The following is an 18457-nucleotide window of genomic DNA, read 5'->3' on the forward strand; positions in this document are numbered from 1 at the left end:
GCTTAACACCTTGCCAGGCACACAGTAGGTGCTCTATAAGTCTTGGCTGCCAGTTATAGATGAGAGACAGGACCCTTGCCCTCAGCTTTCAATGGCTGATGGAAGGAAGCCCTTGGTATGGCTTTCAAAGCACGCCTCACCCCAACCTTCTGTGCCTCTTATCAGATGTTGCCACCCTCTATTTCCCTGCCTTGCCAAACCCCTCACGGTTTTTCCATCAGGCCATGCCTTTTCACACATCTAAGTCTCTATCCAAGCTACTCCCTCCATCTGAAAGGCCTTTTTTTTTTTTTTCTGGAACCCTCTCCACTAAGGGGCCCCGCCTCTTGAGTTCCCACACAAGCTCCTGTCCCCATCCCAGCCCTTGTCCGGGGAAGCAGAACTGCCTGTGTTTGCGTGGCCAATCCACCGGGTGCTCAAGGGCAAAGGCTTGAGTCATCCGTGTCACTCAGCACCAGGCCTGGTCCCAGCGAGGTGCTGGCTGGTGAGCGCTGAGTGGACAAAGAGGCTCCTTATCTACCAGGTCTCCCTTTCAATGTCACCTCCTCAGGGAGACCTTACTTGATCACCTGTTCTCTCCTCCAGAGGTTCTCAAACTAGCTGGCATTTGAAGGACCTGAAGGATTTGTTAAACACGGGATTTCTGATTCAGTTAAATCTGGGGAGGGCCCTGAGAATTTGCATTTTAAAAAATTACTCTGCCCCACGACCCTGGTTTATCTCCCTCAAGGCACCCATCAGTGTCTGAAACCATGTTTATTGCTTATTTGTCTTGTGTCTCCACTGACATCCCATTTAAGCTCCACTGGAGCAAGAATTTGGGGCGGTCTTGTTCTGCGCTCAGCACAGTGCTGGGCCCAGGACTGAATGAACGCCCGAGATTGAAAATAAAGTGATAGACGGTCCGCTGGGCGAAGGGACCAGGAAGTCCCCAGAAGCCCAACTCGCCAGCTTCACCCCGCCCCTCCCATCCTAGTGCCTTGAACCTCGCGCAGCTCCCCGAGTCCCCACGGCCATGGCCCCTTTAAATGTGCGCAGGGACGCCTCGCCCCTCGGCTCCCTCAATCCCTGACAGAGCAGAAAGGGGAGAAAAAAAAAAAAAAAAAAAAAAAAAGGCTTCCTCTCCGGGAGCGGGAGGAAACGTCTAGGAGGGGGCGGAGGGGCAGCGGCGGCAGCGGCGGCACGGGCAGCGGCGCGGCGGCCAGAGCGCAGCGCGCGCGGAGCTGGGAGTCGGGAGCGGACGCGACACCGCGCGCTGTCCCGGCCGCTGCCCCCCGGCCCCGCCCCCGGAGGCTCGCGCCCTGCACCCCCCTGGCCCTGCGCGCCGCGCGGAGTCCTGAGTGAACGCGACGCCGCGCGCCCCGCGTTCGCGCCCCTTCCCCTCCCTGCCCCCGCCCAGCCCCCGCCCAGCCCCCGCCCAGCCCCGCCCAGCCCCGGAGGCTCGCACCCCCCAAGCCCCCACTTGCCCTGCGCGCTGCGCGAAGTCCGGCGCGCGCCGGGGGCGGGGCAGGCGCCAGGGGGTGCGGGCCCCGCGGGGCGGCCATGGAGTGAGGCGGCGCGCGGACTCGTGCTCGGAAGGACGGACGCACCGACGGGCGGCCCCTGGCTCCGCGCGCTGGAAGATGAACAGAGCAGGTAGGAGGCTCCGCGCGACCTCAGACGCCGAGGGACGCGCGCGAGGGGCCCCCGCTAGGCGCTCCAAGTTGTAGCCCGCGGGGCGCCGGGAGCGAGCTGCCGAGAAACCCCCGACCTTCCCACTCTGCTCTGCCTCGGCCGAGGTATGGGTGGGTCACGAGTGCCCTCGCCGAGGAGGACGAGAACATCGGGGGCCGCTGCCCCTGTCCGAGACACCCAGCCTCGGGGACGCCCCCTCGGTCTCGGCGAGGCCGCACCCTGGCCACGTACGGCCGTATCCCGCTCCCACCGCGGTCCCGGTATTGAGGGTTCCCTCGCAGCGGGGAACGACGCTCCCTTCGCAAAGGCGACTTGGTCGCGCCCCTAAATCCTCACTCCTGCTCCTCGGGGTCCCCGCCAGGCCCTCGCTGGCCCCTCAGAGGCCCCTCCTGGCCCACGGGAACCGTCTGAGGTCTTCCCCACTGCGGGGTCTATTTCTGGTCTCTCGCTACTCCGAGGCGCGCCCTTAGCGGATTCTTGCTCCCTTCTCTCTTCTAGACGCCCAGTCTTGGAGCTCGCTCTCCATGGAACTAAAAAGCCCTAAAATTATCACACACACACACACACACCCCGCAGCGCACCCCAGCCCGCTGCAGTGCCGTGGCCCGGGGCCTTCTTTGTGCCTCCCCCAGGGGACCGAACGCCTAGGGGACGCCAAGGCTGAGCCGCACTCCCCGCGTTCCCTCCCAAGCCCTGCTTCTCTGCCCTCCACATCTGCCTTTGCCAGGCCAGGGATTCCGTGAAATCCAGAATGCGTTTGACAGTAGATAGTGATCCCTCCAGAGCAGTGCCATTTAACAGATCTATTAACTGAGAGTCAGAGATGGGCGGTGCCTGGAACCCAGTTCTCGGGTTCCTGACTCCTCTGCGGGGAGGGCAGAAAGTTCCCTCCTAGAGGCGTTTGCAAGGTAGCAGCCCCAGCTAACTTCATTTGCCTGACAAGGAGCGTTTACTGCTCTTTTAATATTTTTCCCTTAGAATTTAGCAGAAGGCAGCTCCCTCTCCGACCAACACCCTTGTCCGAATCCGTACTCCAAAACACACATCCCTGAAGAAACAGGAAGCCACCATTTTGGCTGTCTTAGAACCATATCCTGCTGCCCTGAGTATGTGTAAAAAGTGTGTGTGTGTGTGTGTGTGTGTGTTGTGGGCTTTTTCTTTTTAAAAATCTTTTTGATGAAAAAAGTCATTGTCTTAGGAGTGAGATGCAGATGGGAGACGTTTGGCTGGATTGATCTGACAAAGGAGAGACTTGGGGGCCTGGGAGTGCTGGCAGCCGCCTCCCTGTGTCCACGCCCTGTTTTGCTGGGCGTGTACGCACCTGGTTAGTGAGCGAGTGTTGGTCGCAGAGTAGGGGGTGGGAGTGGGAGCAGGGATGCCCCTTTTGAAGAGTGGAAAAGGCTGGGGCAGGGTCCCAGCGCCCAGCCAGCCACTCCTTGTAGGAAGGAGGTGGACTGCTGCCTGATCTGGCACAGCCTGGACAGAGCCAGGCTAGCTCTTTCCTACACTGCTAATAAAACTCGCTTAAAACAATGGTGAGAGCCGGTCCAGTATTCCCACGTTTCCCTGCACGAGGCTTGGGCGAGCCCTCCCTTCTCTGAGAATCTGGGGGATGGAGTGAGCCGGAATCCACGTAAAGGCAGGTTTGGTCCCAGGAACTCTGCCATCCAGTCATTTGCCTCCATCATAAACCTGGTTACTTTTTCACTGTGAGGGCAGTCATAGACCTCACAGAATGATTTCTGTGTGCCAGGCTCTGAAGTTCCCGATCATGCAGCCTAGTGGTTCATAGACTCCATGGGACTGAATCTCGTAACCACCATCCCCTTGGTCATTGTGACACAGCCAGTGTGTGGCATAGCTGGGGTTGGAGTCCAGGTCTGTCTGAGCCGGGGACCTGCTCTTCCTGCTCTGTGGTGGATCACTGGACTATAGCCTAACAGCAGCCTAATTAGAAATCATCAGGCTTCGCTGGGACATTCCAGCAGCCACCCAGCAATGAAAGTTAAATTAAGATGCAATTGGAAGGTGAAATTGGAAGATAATTACTCTTGGAACATACGGTTATGAGAGTTCCAGGGGGAGTATGGTGAACTGCAGTTGAAACAGACACAGGGGCTGAAGATGGGAATGTCAGGGGACGTCATCAGAAAAGCCATGAGTTTTAAAGGCTTGCCAGAGCAAGCAGCAGGCGCTTACTGACTGGTTGGTGCAGTCCCCTCACTCTGCACACGTGGAAACTGAGGCTCAAAGAGGGGAGGGGACTTGCCCAAGGTCTCCCCTTCAGTTAAAGGCAGAGCCAGGAGTGGAGATCAGAGCTCCGACTCCCAGTCCAGTGCTCCTCCCAGTACCTCTTCTAATTTAAACTCTGCAGAGCTGGCAAGGGGGCAGCAACATGGATGTGTGAGTGGCAGATATTTAATTAAAATAGAGAGAGCAAATATAAACTGGTACCAGGGGGCTGGCTGGGGATGATTTCTATCACCAGAAGCTCTTAAAAATCTCTTCGTCCTGTCCCTGTGACTCCCCACCCCCAGTTAACTCTTGGCCTCTTGGCTCAAAGGGTGTTCTGCATTCGAGTCCTCCTCAGGTGTAGCAAATTGCCAGTAGGTTTTGGGAGTTGGTACCTCGGGGAGGGGAGGGTGTGCCCCCCCGGGCTCTGTGTTACAGAGAGAGAGGAGGTTCATGCAGCAGCCAGAGGGGACTCAGGAGGCAGCAGAGCGTCCAGCAGTTCCGTCCATGCTGGGTTCTGGACAGTCAGAAAGTTAAGCTTAGCCCAGAGGAGAAAACCCCTGCTCTGATTTATCCTGTAATTGCCCCATCCCTGCCATTCTGTAAAGCTTAGCCAAACTGGACTCTTTACTCCCAAAGGGTTGGCATCTAACTGCCTCTGGGCCTCTGCACATTCTGTTCCTTCTGCCTGGAACACTCAACCTCTTGTATTAAGATGTTTTTAATTTAATTGTTATTTTGTATTGGAGTATAGTTGATTTACAGTGTTGTGTTAGTTTCAGGTGTACAGCAAGGCAGTTCAGTGATATATATATGTATTTATTCTTTTCCAGATTCTTTTCCCATATAGGTTATTACAGAATATTGAGTAGAGTTTCCTGTGCTATACATTAGGTCCTTGTTGATTATGTATTTTATATATAGTAGTGTGTATATGCTAATCCCAAACTCCTAATTTATTCTTTCCCCCACCTTTACCCTTTAATAACCTTAAGTTTGTTTTCTAAGTCTGTGAGTCTGTTTCTGTTTTGTAAATAAGTTCATTTGTATCATTTTTTTTAGATTCCACATATAAGTGATATCATACAATATTTGTCTTTCCCTGTCCTACTTACTTCACTTGGTATGATCATGTCTAGGTCCATCCATGTTGCTGCAAATGGCATTATTTCATTCTTTTTCATGGCTGAGTAATAGTCCATTGTATACATGTACCACATCTTCTTTTTTTTTTTTTTTGTGGTACGCAGGCCTCTCACTGTTGTGTCCTCTCCCGTTGAGGAGCACAGGCTCCAGACGCGCACGCTCCAAACGTGCAGGCTCAGCAGCCGTGGCTCACGGACCCAGCCGCTCCGTGGCATGTGGGATCCTCCTGGACCAGGGCACGAACCCACGTCCCCTGCATCGGCAGGCGGACTCTCAACCACTGCGCCACCAGGGAAGCCCACCACACCTTCTTTATCCACTCCTCTGTCGGTGGACATTTTGGCTGCTTCCATGTTTTGGCTATTATAAATAGTGCTGCAGTGAACGTTGGGGTGCATGTATCTTTTCGAATTAGGTTTTCTCTGGATATATGCCGAGGAAGTGGGATTGCTGGATCATATACAACCTCCTTTTTGATTATTAAAATCCTCCCTGTCCTTCAGCATGCACCCTGGTGCTTATCTGTCCCCTGGGTCTTCTCTGGGCAGAACCAGTCTGAGACCCTTGTACTGAGGGCAAGGGCTCTATGTGGTTCCTCTTTGTGAGGGAAGCAGGGAGGGAGCAGACCTGGAAGCTCTCACACTCTTCATTTTCTCTCCTCCCTCTTCTGTCTTGCTGGCTCCTTCTCCTAACCTTTGGGCCACCGGGGCTCCCTCCTGGGCCCTGCTCTTGTCTCTGCCCCCACTCAGTCACTTGGTGGGCCCACCCGGCTCATTCCTTGACCCCGTCTCTGTGATGGCTGCCTCCAGGCCTCTCCCGGGAACCCAGCTGGTCCATCCGAGAGCCCACTGACAGTTCCTCCCGGGGCTGTGATAGGCAACTCAGATGTAACACGTGCCAATCGAAATTCTGGTCTCCTCCCCTTGCACCTGCAGCCTTCCCCAGTTCAGTTGGTAACAAATTTACTTTTCCGGTTGCTGTGACTCAAAACCTTCGTGTTGTCCTTGATTATTCTTTCTCTTACACCCCAAATCCAAACTGTCTGTAAATCCCACCAGCTCTACCTTCATATTTGGAATCTGACCTTTTCTTTCTTTCTTTCTTTCTTTCTTTTTTTTTTTTTAATCCAATTCCACTACTACAGCCTGGTCCCGGCCTCCATCTTCTCTGGCCTGGATTATCGCAGGCGCCTCCTCCCTGCTCTCCCTCCTTCCACCCTCACCACTTCTAGCTTGTTCATCACACTAGCTGGAGTGTGCATGGCCTGCTGCTCAAGGCTAAGCAGCACCTACACAGTCTTTGTTTTGTTGATCGATGTATCTAAGGAGTCTAGATGAGGGTCTGGCACATAGTAGGGGCTCGATAAATACCTATTTAATGGAATTGGGTTAAAGAAAACTGGACAGGAGTGAAGGAAAGCCAGTCATTCACTTTGTGGTCACAGTCCGTCTAACTCAGTCTTATGTGACTTTCTCACCTGGTTAGCGGTCCCTGGTCTCCCTGGCCTCAGTTTTCCTGCATTTTGCCCTTCTCCGCTGGGAGCCCTGAGTCTGCACGGTAGAAGAAATGCCCAGTGGCAGAAAGGTGAAGGCAGAGGTTCAAGGGGCTGGACCAGGAAGCAAGAAACCCCCATTCTGGGACTTCCCTGGCGGTCCAGTGGCTAGGACTCCACGCTGCCAGTGCAGGGGGCCCGGGTTCGATCCCTGGTCGGGAACTAGATCCCACATGCCGCAACTAAAGATCCCACATGCCACAAAGAAGATCTCGCATGCTGCAACTAAGACCCGGCGCAGCCAAATAAATAAATATATATTTTTAAAATCCTATTGTTAAAAAAAAAACAAACTATTCTACTGGGGCCCTGCTCTGGACTCGCTGAGTATTCCAGGCCAGTCACCCACCCTTTCTGTGCCTCAGCTTCCTCATCTTTCAATGAGGGGTCAGACGAGGCCTTTCTGACTCTGGCATCCTTTGATCTCGGAGGGGATGTGGATGAAACGCCCTGAGCTCTAGAGCTGGGAGCAGGGCATGGACACTGTGTACCTGTCACTCCTTAGGGGCTCCTGTGGGGAAGGCATCTTCTTGCAGGATCACTCCTCAGACACCCACCATAACCTTTTCCGAGGAGACGGCGCCCACAGATCAATAGCTTGATTGGATGAAGGATGCGGGGGGGGGGGGGGGGGAGCGATGCAGCCTAGGTGATGGTCATTTTTCATGACCTCTGTCAGGTGTCGTGGTGCCCATGTGAAATACCACCTGTTGAGGATGAGAAGTGAGAGTCCCCACCCCCAAGGAATAATTTCATGCCAGTGCCTGACACCTGATGTTGAGAGCGTGAGGCTCGTATTACGTCATATATCTGTGTAGAGCAAGACTCACACCAGGGGAAGATGTGGGGTAGGGAAAGACTGACTTTATTAGAACAATATTAGCTACTGCTTATTGAGAACACCTGTCTGTGCAAAGGCGTGCTAATATATATCTTCTAATCTTCATGACAACCTCTTCACAGTAGCTGTTACTATTGAACCCATTTTACAGATGAGGAACCTGAGAGTCAGTTTCATAGCTTATAAGTGGCAACGGTAGAATTTGAACCCAGATCACCAGGCTCCAAAGGCTTATTATTACCCTGTTACTCCACATTGACAGGTAGCTCTTTAAGCTCCAAATATTCGAGCTTTTTTAAACTAAATTGGACAGAAATGTTTCTAAATTAGGATATATTTGATCGCATATGGAAACAGGAAGTTGGAAAGTCACTTCTTGTATCTTGAAAACTCTGGGTTATTATCTGGGTGCCAGTGGCTGGCCTGGGTGTTGGTGCGGAGGAATGTAGGTGTGGGTTAGGGCGTTGATGCCGTGGTTGCGTTAGCCTTTAAAGTCTTGACAGCTGTGCCTCTTCTCTCCATTTCTCGCTGTCGGCTACCACGTCTCACAACTGGCGGTGTTGCTGCTGTCACTGCGCCCCACTCCCCACTAAATAGCTGTGTCCTGGGAAACCATACAACTAAGTTCATTAGATGCATGAGCAATGTACAGAGGCTCTGGAATCAGGCCCTTCCAGGAACAGAGTGCATGGGCTTTACATCCCGATATTATTGCTGTCCTGGGCCTTTTTTATTTCCTCTGGGGCTCCTCAGCTGAATTTTGCATAGCTGCGCCAGTCTGGGGGAGATGATATTGACTTTGGCCTCAGATACACTGAAATTGAGAGGCCAGTGGGACAGTCCTGTGGAGATGGGTTAAAATCAGTTAGAGCCGTGCTAGCTGGCACCACAGCCGCCACCCTCACGTGTCTGCTGAGCCCCTGCAGTGTGGCTGGTCCGAGCCGTGATGTGCTGCGAGTGTGAAATATACCTTAGATTTCGAGGACTTAGCACAGAGTGTCAGGTGTCTTGTTAATAACTTTTGTGTATTGATTACATGTTGATCCAAACATGATGCATTGATTGCATGATAATGTCCAAAATGATAGTATTTGGGATATGTTGAGTTGAAAAATGTACTGTTAAAATTAATTGCACCTGTGTCTTTTAGACTTTAATGTGGCTATGAGAACATTAAAAATTACGTCTGTGGTGATAAATGGGGCTCACATCATATTTGTCAGGCAGCCCTAGATGAGAGATGACCAGGGTTAGATGCTGCAGGGATTGAGCTGGGCGTCGAACGTGTGGGGAGGAGGAGAGTTTGCTGACAGACCTCCAGGCCCTCTGCTCAGTCTCCCTTCTGTCGCAAGCCGGGCTGGCATATGCTGAGGCTGCTGTGTGTCACACGCAAGGCTTAGTGGGGATGGAACTGGGAGTTGAGGCTGGACTGAAGGGGGGACCTGTACATCCTAAACCCGGGCCGTGAAGAGCCAGGCAGTGCTTTTGAAGCGAAGTTGGCAGGATGGAGTCGCATCTCATGAAAATCTGCATTCCTCACCCTGCCCGCAGTGAGGACAGGGGCTCGGAGGCACGGCACGAGGTGTGAAGGCATGGGCTGGCCGTGGCAGGAGAGATGCTGAACTTGGAAGTGGGCGACTCCTCCCTTGACCCTTCCGCTTGTCCAGGTCCCTCCAGTCCTGCAAAAGTGAGCTGAAATTTCACCTCCTCCGAGAGGTCTTCCCTAGCCGTGGCAACTCTTGCTTCCCTAACTCCTGTCACACGTGCACGTTGCGCTACATCTTTTATTCTACCGTGGCTGATAGGGCCTCAGCATCCACAGGGGATAAGGCCTTTTGCAAATATCCATGTTGGAAAATACCATATCACTTCTCCTGTGAAATTTGGAGGCAGGGCAGTTAGCTGGAAACCAGCCTTGAAGCATGTAGAATTCAGAGGTGGCCCTCAGAAGAATCATATGCGACCATCCCAAGCCTGTGCTGTATCACTCTGGAGGGAGGGAGACATTCAGTCATCATATTCCAAGGGTCTGTGGCTCGGTCCTCCAATCGTTCTGTGAGTCCTGCCTCCCTCATTCAATTGTGAGTCCTCAGCACAGGCGTTCTTCCCTTCTTGGCCCTAGAAGCCTCTGCCATCTGCAGTGCTGTGTATATAGATAGAAGAATGAATTAATGGTGGAATGACTGGGCTCCGTGAGGGCAGCAGGGATGCTGACTGTTCGGGTCAACATTGTCTCATGGGCCCGTGCACGGCGAAAGCATTGACTACATAGTTGTTGAGTGAATGAGTGCAGCGACGTGGACACCTTTATGTGAGGAGCACAGGGTGTCATTCATTCACTTGGGTTCTGTGAGCTGGACTGTGCATAAAAGAAAAAGATCTCTTCACCTTGTTAACAGAATGAATCTTTATTGGAAGGTCGAGGGATTTTTTTTTTTTTTTTTTTTTTTTTGCCGTACGCGGGCCTCTCACTGTCGTGGCCTCTCCCGTTGCGGAGCACAGGCTCCGGACGTGCAGGCTCAGCGGCCACGGCTCACGGGCCCAGCTGCTCCGCGGCACGTGGGATCCTCCCGGACCGGGGCACGAACCCGTGTCTCCTGCATCGGCAGGCAGACTCTCAACCACTGCGCCACCAGGGAAGCCCAGATCGAGGGATTTTAAAGATGTTGGTGGAGGGTGTAAAGCTGACGGAACATGGTAGATTGGGTTCATGTGGGTTGGGAAACCACCGTCAGTGTTCTCTTGTGAATGGTAAGTAGGAGACTCTGAGTGGAAGGAAATATTGGTAACTGTACTTTTTCTCTCTCCTTTGCTTATCTCCATCCTTTAGATTCACCCAAACCACCAGTTGCTCCCAAGCCGAAGGCTGCCGGTCCCCTCACGCCAGTGACGGCGCCCAAATTCCCCTCGTCACCCCGGCCTGAGAGTCTTCACAGTCCCAACTCCATGTCCAGGGGGCCGAAACCCCCCATCGCCCCGAAGCCCAGGCTGGCTACCCCCGGTGAGTGGAGGGCCAGCATCTACATGATCAACAGCTTGAACCAATGCAGCAATGGGAAGCTGCCCTGCGTAGACAGGGGGCTCTACGACGAGCACCGGTCCACCCCGGAATGCTCCGAGCCCGAGGCAGACGAGGATTACACCGCGGCCCCCGGGGCTCCGCCAGCAGAGGACGGACCCAGGGATGGGGGCTCCGTGGAGAACGCAGTCACCGTGCCTCCGGAGGCCGGCGGCGGGGAGCAGTGCCAGGAGAGAGGCGCGGAGTGTGAGCAGGAAGGGGCAGCAGCTGCAGAGGACTGGGCAGCCCCGGCTGAAGCGGTGCTGGGTGGAGAGGACGATGGAGGCGTGAGCCCCAGTCCTGAGAACGTGGAGGTGGAGGACCGCGCCTGTGCCCTGGGGGCGGAGGAGCGGAAGTTCGCAAGGGAGGAGGAGGAGGAGGAGGAGGAGGAGAAGCCGGTGGAAGAACACAGCGTGCGCGGCCTGGAGGACGGGGGTCCCGGGGACGGAGAGGCGCTCCTTCCGAGCGACATCATCCTAACTCACCTCGATGCCGAGGACCCAGCGGCTCGCGGCGAGGAGCCCGGGCCGCCTGTGACCCCCGGGGGGTCAGAGGAGGACGGTGAGGAAGGCCGCACCAACACAGGGCTGGAGGCACCAGACGCCTGGGTGGGCTCCGACGGGCCCGCTGAGTGGGACGCTGCCGATGGCGGCGAGGAGCCCCCGGAGAACGAGGGGTGGGCCCCCGGTGTCGCGGAGGCGGAGGCGGCCACAGACAGCCCTGACATCTCCCCGGAGGCGTGTGGAGAAGCCCCAGGAGGTGGCGGCGGCCAGGACGGTCAGGATGCGCCAGCTGGCCGGAAGGAGGAGACTGGCCCAGAAGAAACAGCAGTGGTCACCCAGGAGGCGGGAGGGGACCCTCCAGAAGGTGAGGACCCCGTGCAGGATGAAGGAGCTGAGGAGAGCTGCCAGATCATTCCTTTCGAGAGAGACTGTGCGGACGACTTCGTGGCTCCTCTCTCAGGGCGCCCCTACGAGTTCTTCCCAAGCGAGAGCACCTCTTTCTGCAGCGAGAGCTGCTCTCCTCATTCCGAGTCAGCCCAAAGCTTAGAGGCAGAGCAGGAGCCGCGGCCGGGGGAGCGTGCGGAGCAGGACCCCGTGCCCGGGCCTGGAGGTGGCCGCCGTGGCTCCCCGCAGGGCGGCGCCGGGGAGGGACCCTCTGTCCCTGACGTGGTGGTCGTGCCAGAGGGGGAGGAGGCCGCGGATGGCGCGCTCGCCAACCCCTACGAGATGGGGGTCGGCCCGGCGTGCGGGGCGGACCCTGGGGAGGGGGAGAAGCCTGAGGCCCAGGCGGCCTCGGACACCACGAGTGGCTGTGGGTTGAAGGAGGAGGTGAGCTCTGATGCGGAGGGCGGCCTGGTCCCCGTCGACAGGAAGAATGTCACCACGAGGGCCAGGCCCCACTCCGGGAAGATGGCTGGCTACGTCCCAGAAACTGTCCCGGAAGAAACGGGACCGGAAGCTGGCTCATCAGCCATTGGCGTGGGGGCTGCCACCAAGGAGGCGAGGAAGGCGGTCCTGTCATTGGAGGGGAAGCCGCTGGACGTCGGCCGGGCCTTGCCGGCAAAGCCCAGAGCCATCGCCCTGTACCCGCGATCGTTCTCCGTGGAAGGCCGAGAGATCCCCGTGTCCCTGTGCCGGGAGCCCGAGGCGTGTGGCCTAGACAGCCACGGGATCAAGAGGAAGGACGACAACCTCTCCCTGCCCTGCGTGATTGGCTCCTCTGGCAGCTTCTCTCAGAGGGGCCACCTCCCGTCCAGCGGCACCTCCACCCCGTCTTCCGTGGTTGACATTCCGCCCCCCTTTGACCTGGCCTGCATCACCAAAAAGCCCATCACGAAGAGCTCCCCCTCGCTGCTGGTGGAGAGTGAGCCCCCAGACAAGCACGCCAAGAAGAAGAAGCCCTCCTTTAAGCGGTTCCTGGCACTGACGTTTAAGAAGAAGACCGAGAGCAAGGTGCACGTGGACGTCAACGTGTCTTCGTCCAGGTCCTCCTCAGAGTCCAGCTACCACGGGCCGGCGCGGCTCCTGGAGATGGACCGCAGGAGCCTCAGCAGCTCCCCCCAGCTCAAAGCGAGGGCCGGCAAGCTCCGGGCTTGCGACTCGCCCTCCTCCCTCATCTTCTACAGGGACGGCAAGAGGAAGGGCGTCCCCTTCAGCAGGACGGTGTCCAGGGTGGAGTCCTTCGAGGACCGCTCCCGGCCTCCCTTTCTGCCCCTGCCCCTGACCAAGCCGCGCTCCATCTCGTTCCCCAACGCCGACACTTCGGACTACGAGAACATCCCGGCCATGAACTCGGACTATGAAAACATCCAGATTCCTCCTCGGAGGCCCCCGAGGGCCGGGACGTTTACGAAGCTGTTTGAAGATCAGAGCAGAGCCCTGTCCACAGCAAACGAGAACGACGGCTACGTGGACATGAGCAGCTTCAACGCCTTCGAGAGCAAACAGCAGAGCGCAGACCAGGAGGCAGAAAGGTACCGTGAAATGACATTTCCTTTGCTGTTGGCCGGGTGTAACTCTCCGAGAGGCAAGCTTAGGCGTAGGGGACAGAACGGACTTGCTTTTTAGCCTCAGGCTCTGTTTCTCTCTAGCTTTGTGGCTTCAGTTACTTCATCTGGGAAAGGGATTTGTGCGACCTCTAGGCAGAGTGTTTGAAAAGATGAGAGCACCTCATCTGTTTGAAAGTATTGGCTAAGATGCCAAATATAGCGCCCACGTGAGTGTTGTGTATTTCTCTTGTCTGGAGTACGTTTCTCATCTCCTAGGTAGATGGCTTTGCCAGTCTGTTCTGGGAAAGTCCCCAAAAGAGAAGGTTCTGGAATCTTGTCAAACTAAATATCTTTCACCATCAGGAAAATACCCTAAACTGAGATTGAGACCTTTTTATTGTGTCAATATATACTCTGTTCAAAGGAACTAGAAAAGACAATTTACTTAAATTGTTTAAAGAGCTAAGGGTGCCCTGAGCTAAATTTCTGAATAGAGGTCTTTGAGAGGTACATCCAAGCTGATTTTTTTTTTTTTTTTTTTGGACTCAGTCACCTTGGAAGTGAGCGTGAAACACTGCAATTACTGACAGCAGTGGCGGTTTTCTGACCCCACCTTCCCGAGACTGACTGAATGTCCTATTGATCATCCCAGGCGGATAATTGCCAAATCTTGCTGTTTCTTATGCACCGCGGATGCAACTTAAAGGCACTGCGATTCAGCCTCAACCATTTACACGCTTGGGGACCCCTGATCTGAATTAATGAAAGGTCAGAATGGTGGTGATTTTAAAGGAAGCCCTGATTCTTTGCCCGCGTGTGCAGTAACCCATCTCAGGTCCGTACAGCTGTTGCTGCTCGCAATTCCCAGGGGACCTGCAGTAATGAACAGATACGAATGATTTGCAATTAGCATTAGCTCTCTCTGGAGTGTAGACACTAGAAGTGTTTGTGTGGTTTATTCTCCTGAATTTTTCATGTGGTTCCCCACCGTGGCTCCATCTTTCTCCCTGCCCCAAGTCTGGGTAAGGCTATGAACTGGTTCTTTCTAGGTTTGTTTGTCAGAGTGAAGGTAGACATCAGTGCCACCGGAGGGATCCGGTTTAATTTGGAGAATGTGGATGCGTGCGAACTTTAAGAGGGTGGGAGCGGGAGAGCAGGCAAGTTCATTGCGTTAATAGTTATCAGCGGGGTTTGATAAGACCCAACCCTGGCTGAATGCCTCCAGCACTAATGAAAATAGAACCAGGCTTTGGAACCATGAAATCTCCACGCTGGGAAGGACCTCAAAGAGCGTACGGTCAAACCTCCCATGTCTAATAGGTCCCTCTCTTAACTGGGTCTGTGCTTGAATTCCTCAAGCCACAGGGAACTCACCACCTCCCAGAGGTGCCTCATCTGTTTCTGGGTACTCTAATTAAGTTTTTCTTTCTGCCTGAGGCAAAAGCTCTCTCTCCCTAATGTCCCTGTCCCACTGAGGCAGAAGCTATTCTCTCTAATACCCCTACCCCACTCATGCTGGCTCAAGCCAGGCATCTGAGCTCATTTCCTCTTTTCGTATGACTGTCCTTCGGAAATTGAAACCTGCTTCTTTTGAATCACAGAATTTCATAGCTGGAAGGGAACTTCAGACAACATTTGGTCCTGTTACAGAGGAGGAAACTGAGGCACAGAGAGGGAAAGAGACTTGCCTAAAATCTCTAAGCAATTTAGTGGAGACATCAGTGTCAGGACTCAGATTTCCAGACTCTTGGTTCAGGAATTTGTAGTGCGTTACGCTGAAGGATGCCAGGTCTGGTTGTTCAGGCTGCCCACTGCACAACCCCAGGGTCCCACTCACCTTTTAGTCTAATATGGTGCCCCTGGGGTTGTACACTGCACAGGCTACTTGGCCATATGCAAAGGCCTTGTTGCCTTGATCTGTACTTAGTCCAGAAAAACAAAAAAACTCCCTTCATCCAAACTATAATGACATTAAGGGAATAAAATACCCAAGAAAATGCGAATACTTACCGTATCCTGACTGCTTACTGTGCCAGGCACCGTGCTAGGTGCTTTCTTTGTATTATCTCACGTTTGGTGCTACAGCCTAGGGTCTTGGTTGAGTATCCTGACTCAACTGTCTGTCAGACTCCGAATTTCAAAAGCACTGTTGCCCCACTCTGAATTTATTTCCCTGAAGGCACTGGGATGAATCTCCCGTGCCGGAACCACATCCTCTTGGACATCAGTCAGTGAGCAAACCTCTCTTCCGCTTCCCTGCATGAAACAGATGGAAGCAGAGGGAGAGAGACATCCCCGCTCTGGGTGGGAACACGTCTGGGCAAGGGCAGCTTCAGACACACGAAATTGAGAGGCAGGGGGAACTGCCACGGGGCAGGGAGCCCCTGCTTCTTCGCCTGAATAGGGGCTTTGAGAGCCGAGCGGAGGGCTGCCGCTGACCTGAGACACGTGCCCAGGGGTGCTTGGGGTTGGACAGGACAGGGCGAGAGGGTGGGAGACAGTTCCTTCCTCCTTCCGCGGCCCGTCCCGCCCCAGACCTTGCTTCAGTGTGAAGGTCAGAGGCAGGAGCCAAAAGAAATGCTGACAGTCCCGAAGGAGCTCAGAACAGTGCTGCAGGACGCGCGGGTTCAGAGCCCAGCCCGTCACTGACTTGCTGTGGGCGCCTGGAGGAGGCGGGGCCCCGGTTGCCCCTCTGTAAGACGGTAGGATTGGAGCCCATCTGTACTTCTCAACCACCTGTGCTGTCACTCACTGCTTTTCTTTAACTTCAGTCCATGTTTTTTACTTAAAACATATTTAAAAAGGAAATTTTATGCCACTGTTGGGAAATGGAAAAGCGGTATTAGGTGTCATAAATAGAAGGCAACTGTAAAAGTAGGGTACAAAGGGAAGTTAAAATAGCACGGGTAAAGTCGAGCTCGAGGTTATTAGTTGCCAAGGCTGCGAGTGGGAGGTTGGTCCCTTTGTTTAACAGGGAGAGGTGTTTAAAGCATCCTGGCACCACGCGGAGACTTTCTGCTTGGCATAAGCAGAAGGATTCAGGCGGACCGCAAAGGGAATAACTCTCTCGTCGTGTGATTCAATGTTACTTAAATCCAAGTCCGTTTTCCACTGACAGTGCCTCCCTTCAAGAAATGTTTTGAGCATGTAATAGAATTCCGAGAACCCTTAGAGATAGATCCCTAAATCAGAGCAGCAGCTCCGGGTCTGATGGATGATTATAAAGTTTCTTCTATGCAGTTACTTCCTTTGAGATTTGTATACACAGATAGTAGCATTTTCGAAGCTACAACAATATTCTTATTAACCGTTTTCTATCTTGTAAAATAAAAGTGTGTACATTGCTACCTACGTACAGTCCTCGCTCCCCCACCCCTGTATGTGAAAGAGGTTTCGTTATCCTTTGGTTGAAAGTGTATCCCCAAAGCATTCTATTTTTTCCTGAATTGACTCTCATACGCCCAAAAAATGTTTTGAGTCCAACACTCATCCTTTTCAAATAGGGTGTTTTATGTCCTCAGTCAGGACTCTTAAGGGTTGGGGAACCCAGTCTTGACTTCTGGGTATCCCACAGGACCTCAGTATGTTGGTTATGCACTAGGAGCTTAATAAATGCACGTCGACGAGTTGGTGATTTTGAGCTTCACTGGGGGAAAGAGCTATCATTTATTAAGTACACTCTGAAACACAGTTTGGGGTGCTTTGTATACGCTTATTAACTATCCGTTTGATGCAAAACACCACACGCTGGTTTGTCGTGAGTGTCTCATTTAGATGCCCGTAATCGTAAGTCTGCTTTTTGCACGATGAAGCCTCCTTTAGTCACCCAGTGTTATACCCCGACACAGATCCCCGAGGCTCCTTTTCCCCATTTCATCGTGAAAACTTTCACGCTTACAGGAAAGTAGAAAGAGTTTAACAGTGAGGGTCCATACGCCCACCTCCTAGATTTTACATGAACGTACGGCTGCGCTGGCTTTTTCTCATCCCTTCCCAGCACCCTCTCCGACTCTTGATGAGTATTGTTGCTGATGCATTTCCGGTGGCTTTTTGTGTTTACGGATGAGGACGCGGCAGCCCAGGGAGAGCCTGTGAGAGCACGGTGGCTAAGCGTGCAGGCTCCTGCCCGGCCGCCTGGCTTTCAGTCTGCCCTCCACCACTTGCCGTGACTTAGCTCTCTGTGCCGCAGTTTCTTTACCTGTAAAAGGCGGTGATAGTAGCACTGGCCTCACAATGTCATTAAGACAAAATGAATTCGTGCAGCACAGAGTGAAATGTTCACCAGGCACTAGCTGTTATCAAGTGACATGATCAAGGTCACACAGCAGTGGATGCAGGTGGAGAAGCGGGTCCCTTTCACTGAGGGAGTATCTCTCTGTCTCTCTCTCATGCGACTGTTCTGCGTGTGTTTGACTCAGTGTTCAGGACCTCACATCCATAAACCAGGACCAGGCGTGAACTCGTGAGCTTCGGTGGTGACACGTGGTGTCAGCACTGCCTCTGCCTTCTGCGTGAGATGGAGTTGGGGCTGCAGGCAACAGCCTAAGCAGCCTTGATTTGGACCCAGGACCAGGGCTTTTTTGATTCCGTAATCTCGCTAGCAGAGGTGCCTACTCTGTGACTCTGACTGTCGCTATTATTTCCCTTGTAACTCACGATTAGTTAGGCACCTTAGGAATTTCCAGTTCCTGTTTTCCAGATGAGAAAACTGAGGCCCAGGGAAGTGGTATAAACCGTCCTCTGTCACACAGCTAGTAAGTAGCCAAGCCAAGGTTCAAACCCCAGTCTTTCTGCCTCTCGACCTAATGCTCTTTCCACGTCCTGTTTTCTTTGGTTGAGAAGTGCCACGTTAGCTGGTGGTCTCCATCCAACGGCTGTGAAGTGTCTTTGCTTGCAGGAGTGAGGCTGGTGGGCCTTGCTTGTTGGTCCGGAGGAGAAGCGGAAGGACACTCTCTTTTCTCACGGCTGGTGGGTTTACTTCTCTCTTGGCAACTCATCAAGAAGACTGACAGGGCTTCCCTGGTGGCGCAGTGGTTGAGAATCCGCCTGCAGATGCAGGAGACACGGGTTCGTGCCCTGGTCCGGGAAGATCCCACATGCCGCGGAGCAACTAAGCCCGTGAGCCGTGGCCGCTGAGCCTGCGCGTCCGGAGCCTGTGCTCCGCAATGGGAGAGGCCACAACAGTGAGAGGCCCGCATACCGCAAAAAAAAAAAAAAAAAAAAGAAGACTGACAGCCTCTCCTGGGACTTGCTAATGAGGTGCTCAGATGTCTTTCCCTCCCTCGGGGCCTCGGGGGGCCCCTGGCCATCCCGTGGCCCCCGGTGCCCGCGGAGCAGCCAGGAGGAGCTCTGGGTTAGAGCAGCTGTCTGTACCGCTCATTAGGGGAGCTTCAGACGACTCAGCCCCGAGCAGCAGTGCCTTACAAGAGAGCTGTGGATGGGCCGAGGCCCAGCATTTCAGGC

General features: G+C 53.9%; 1 protein-coding gene across 3 annotated transcripts in view; it reads left to right on the plus strand.

Annotated features, from left to right (window-relative positions):
* Positions 1 to 1506: 1506 nt before the first annotated feature.
* The window catches only part of FGD5 (FYVE, RhoGEF and PH domain containing 5), a 117900-nt gene continuing 100949 nt past the window's right edge, over positions 1507 to 18457 (plus strand). For 2 of the 3 annotated variants that reach the window (XR_010842461.1, XM_067043408.1), the window contains exons 1-2: positions 1547 to 1635; positions 10276 to 12979. Coding sequence is in view for 2 of the 3 variants with exons in the window: in XM_067043408.1 (XP_066899509.1) it covers positions 1623 to 1635; positions 10276 to 12979 (2717 nt within the window). In the remaining variant the exon portion in view is untranslated. Of the gene's footprint in view, positions 1636 to 10275; positions 12980 to 18457 lie in introns of all 3 variants that reach the window. The other variant, XM_059076853.2, reaches the window with a different exon arrangement.

This window comes from Kogia breviceps, chromosome 10 (assembly GCF_026419965.1).
Source record: "Kogia breviceps isolate mKogBre1 chromosome 10, mKogBre1 haplotype 1, whole genome shotgun sequence".
In the NCBI taxonomy this organism is placed as follows: domain Eukaryota; kingdom Metazoa; phylum Chordata; class Mammalia; order Artiodactyla; family Physeteridae; genus Kogia; species Kogia breviceps.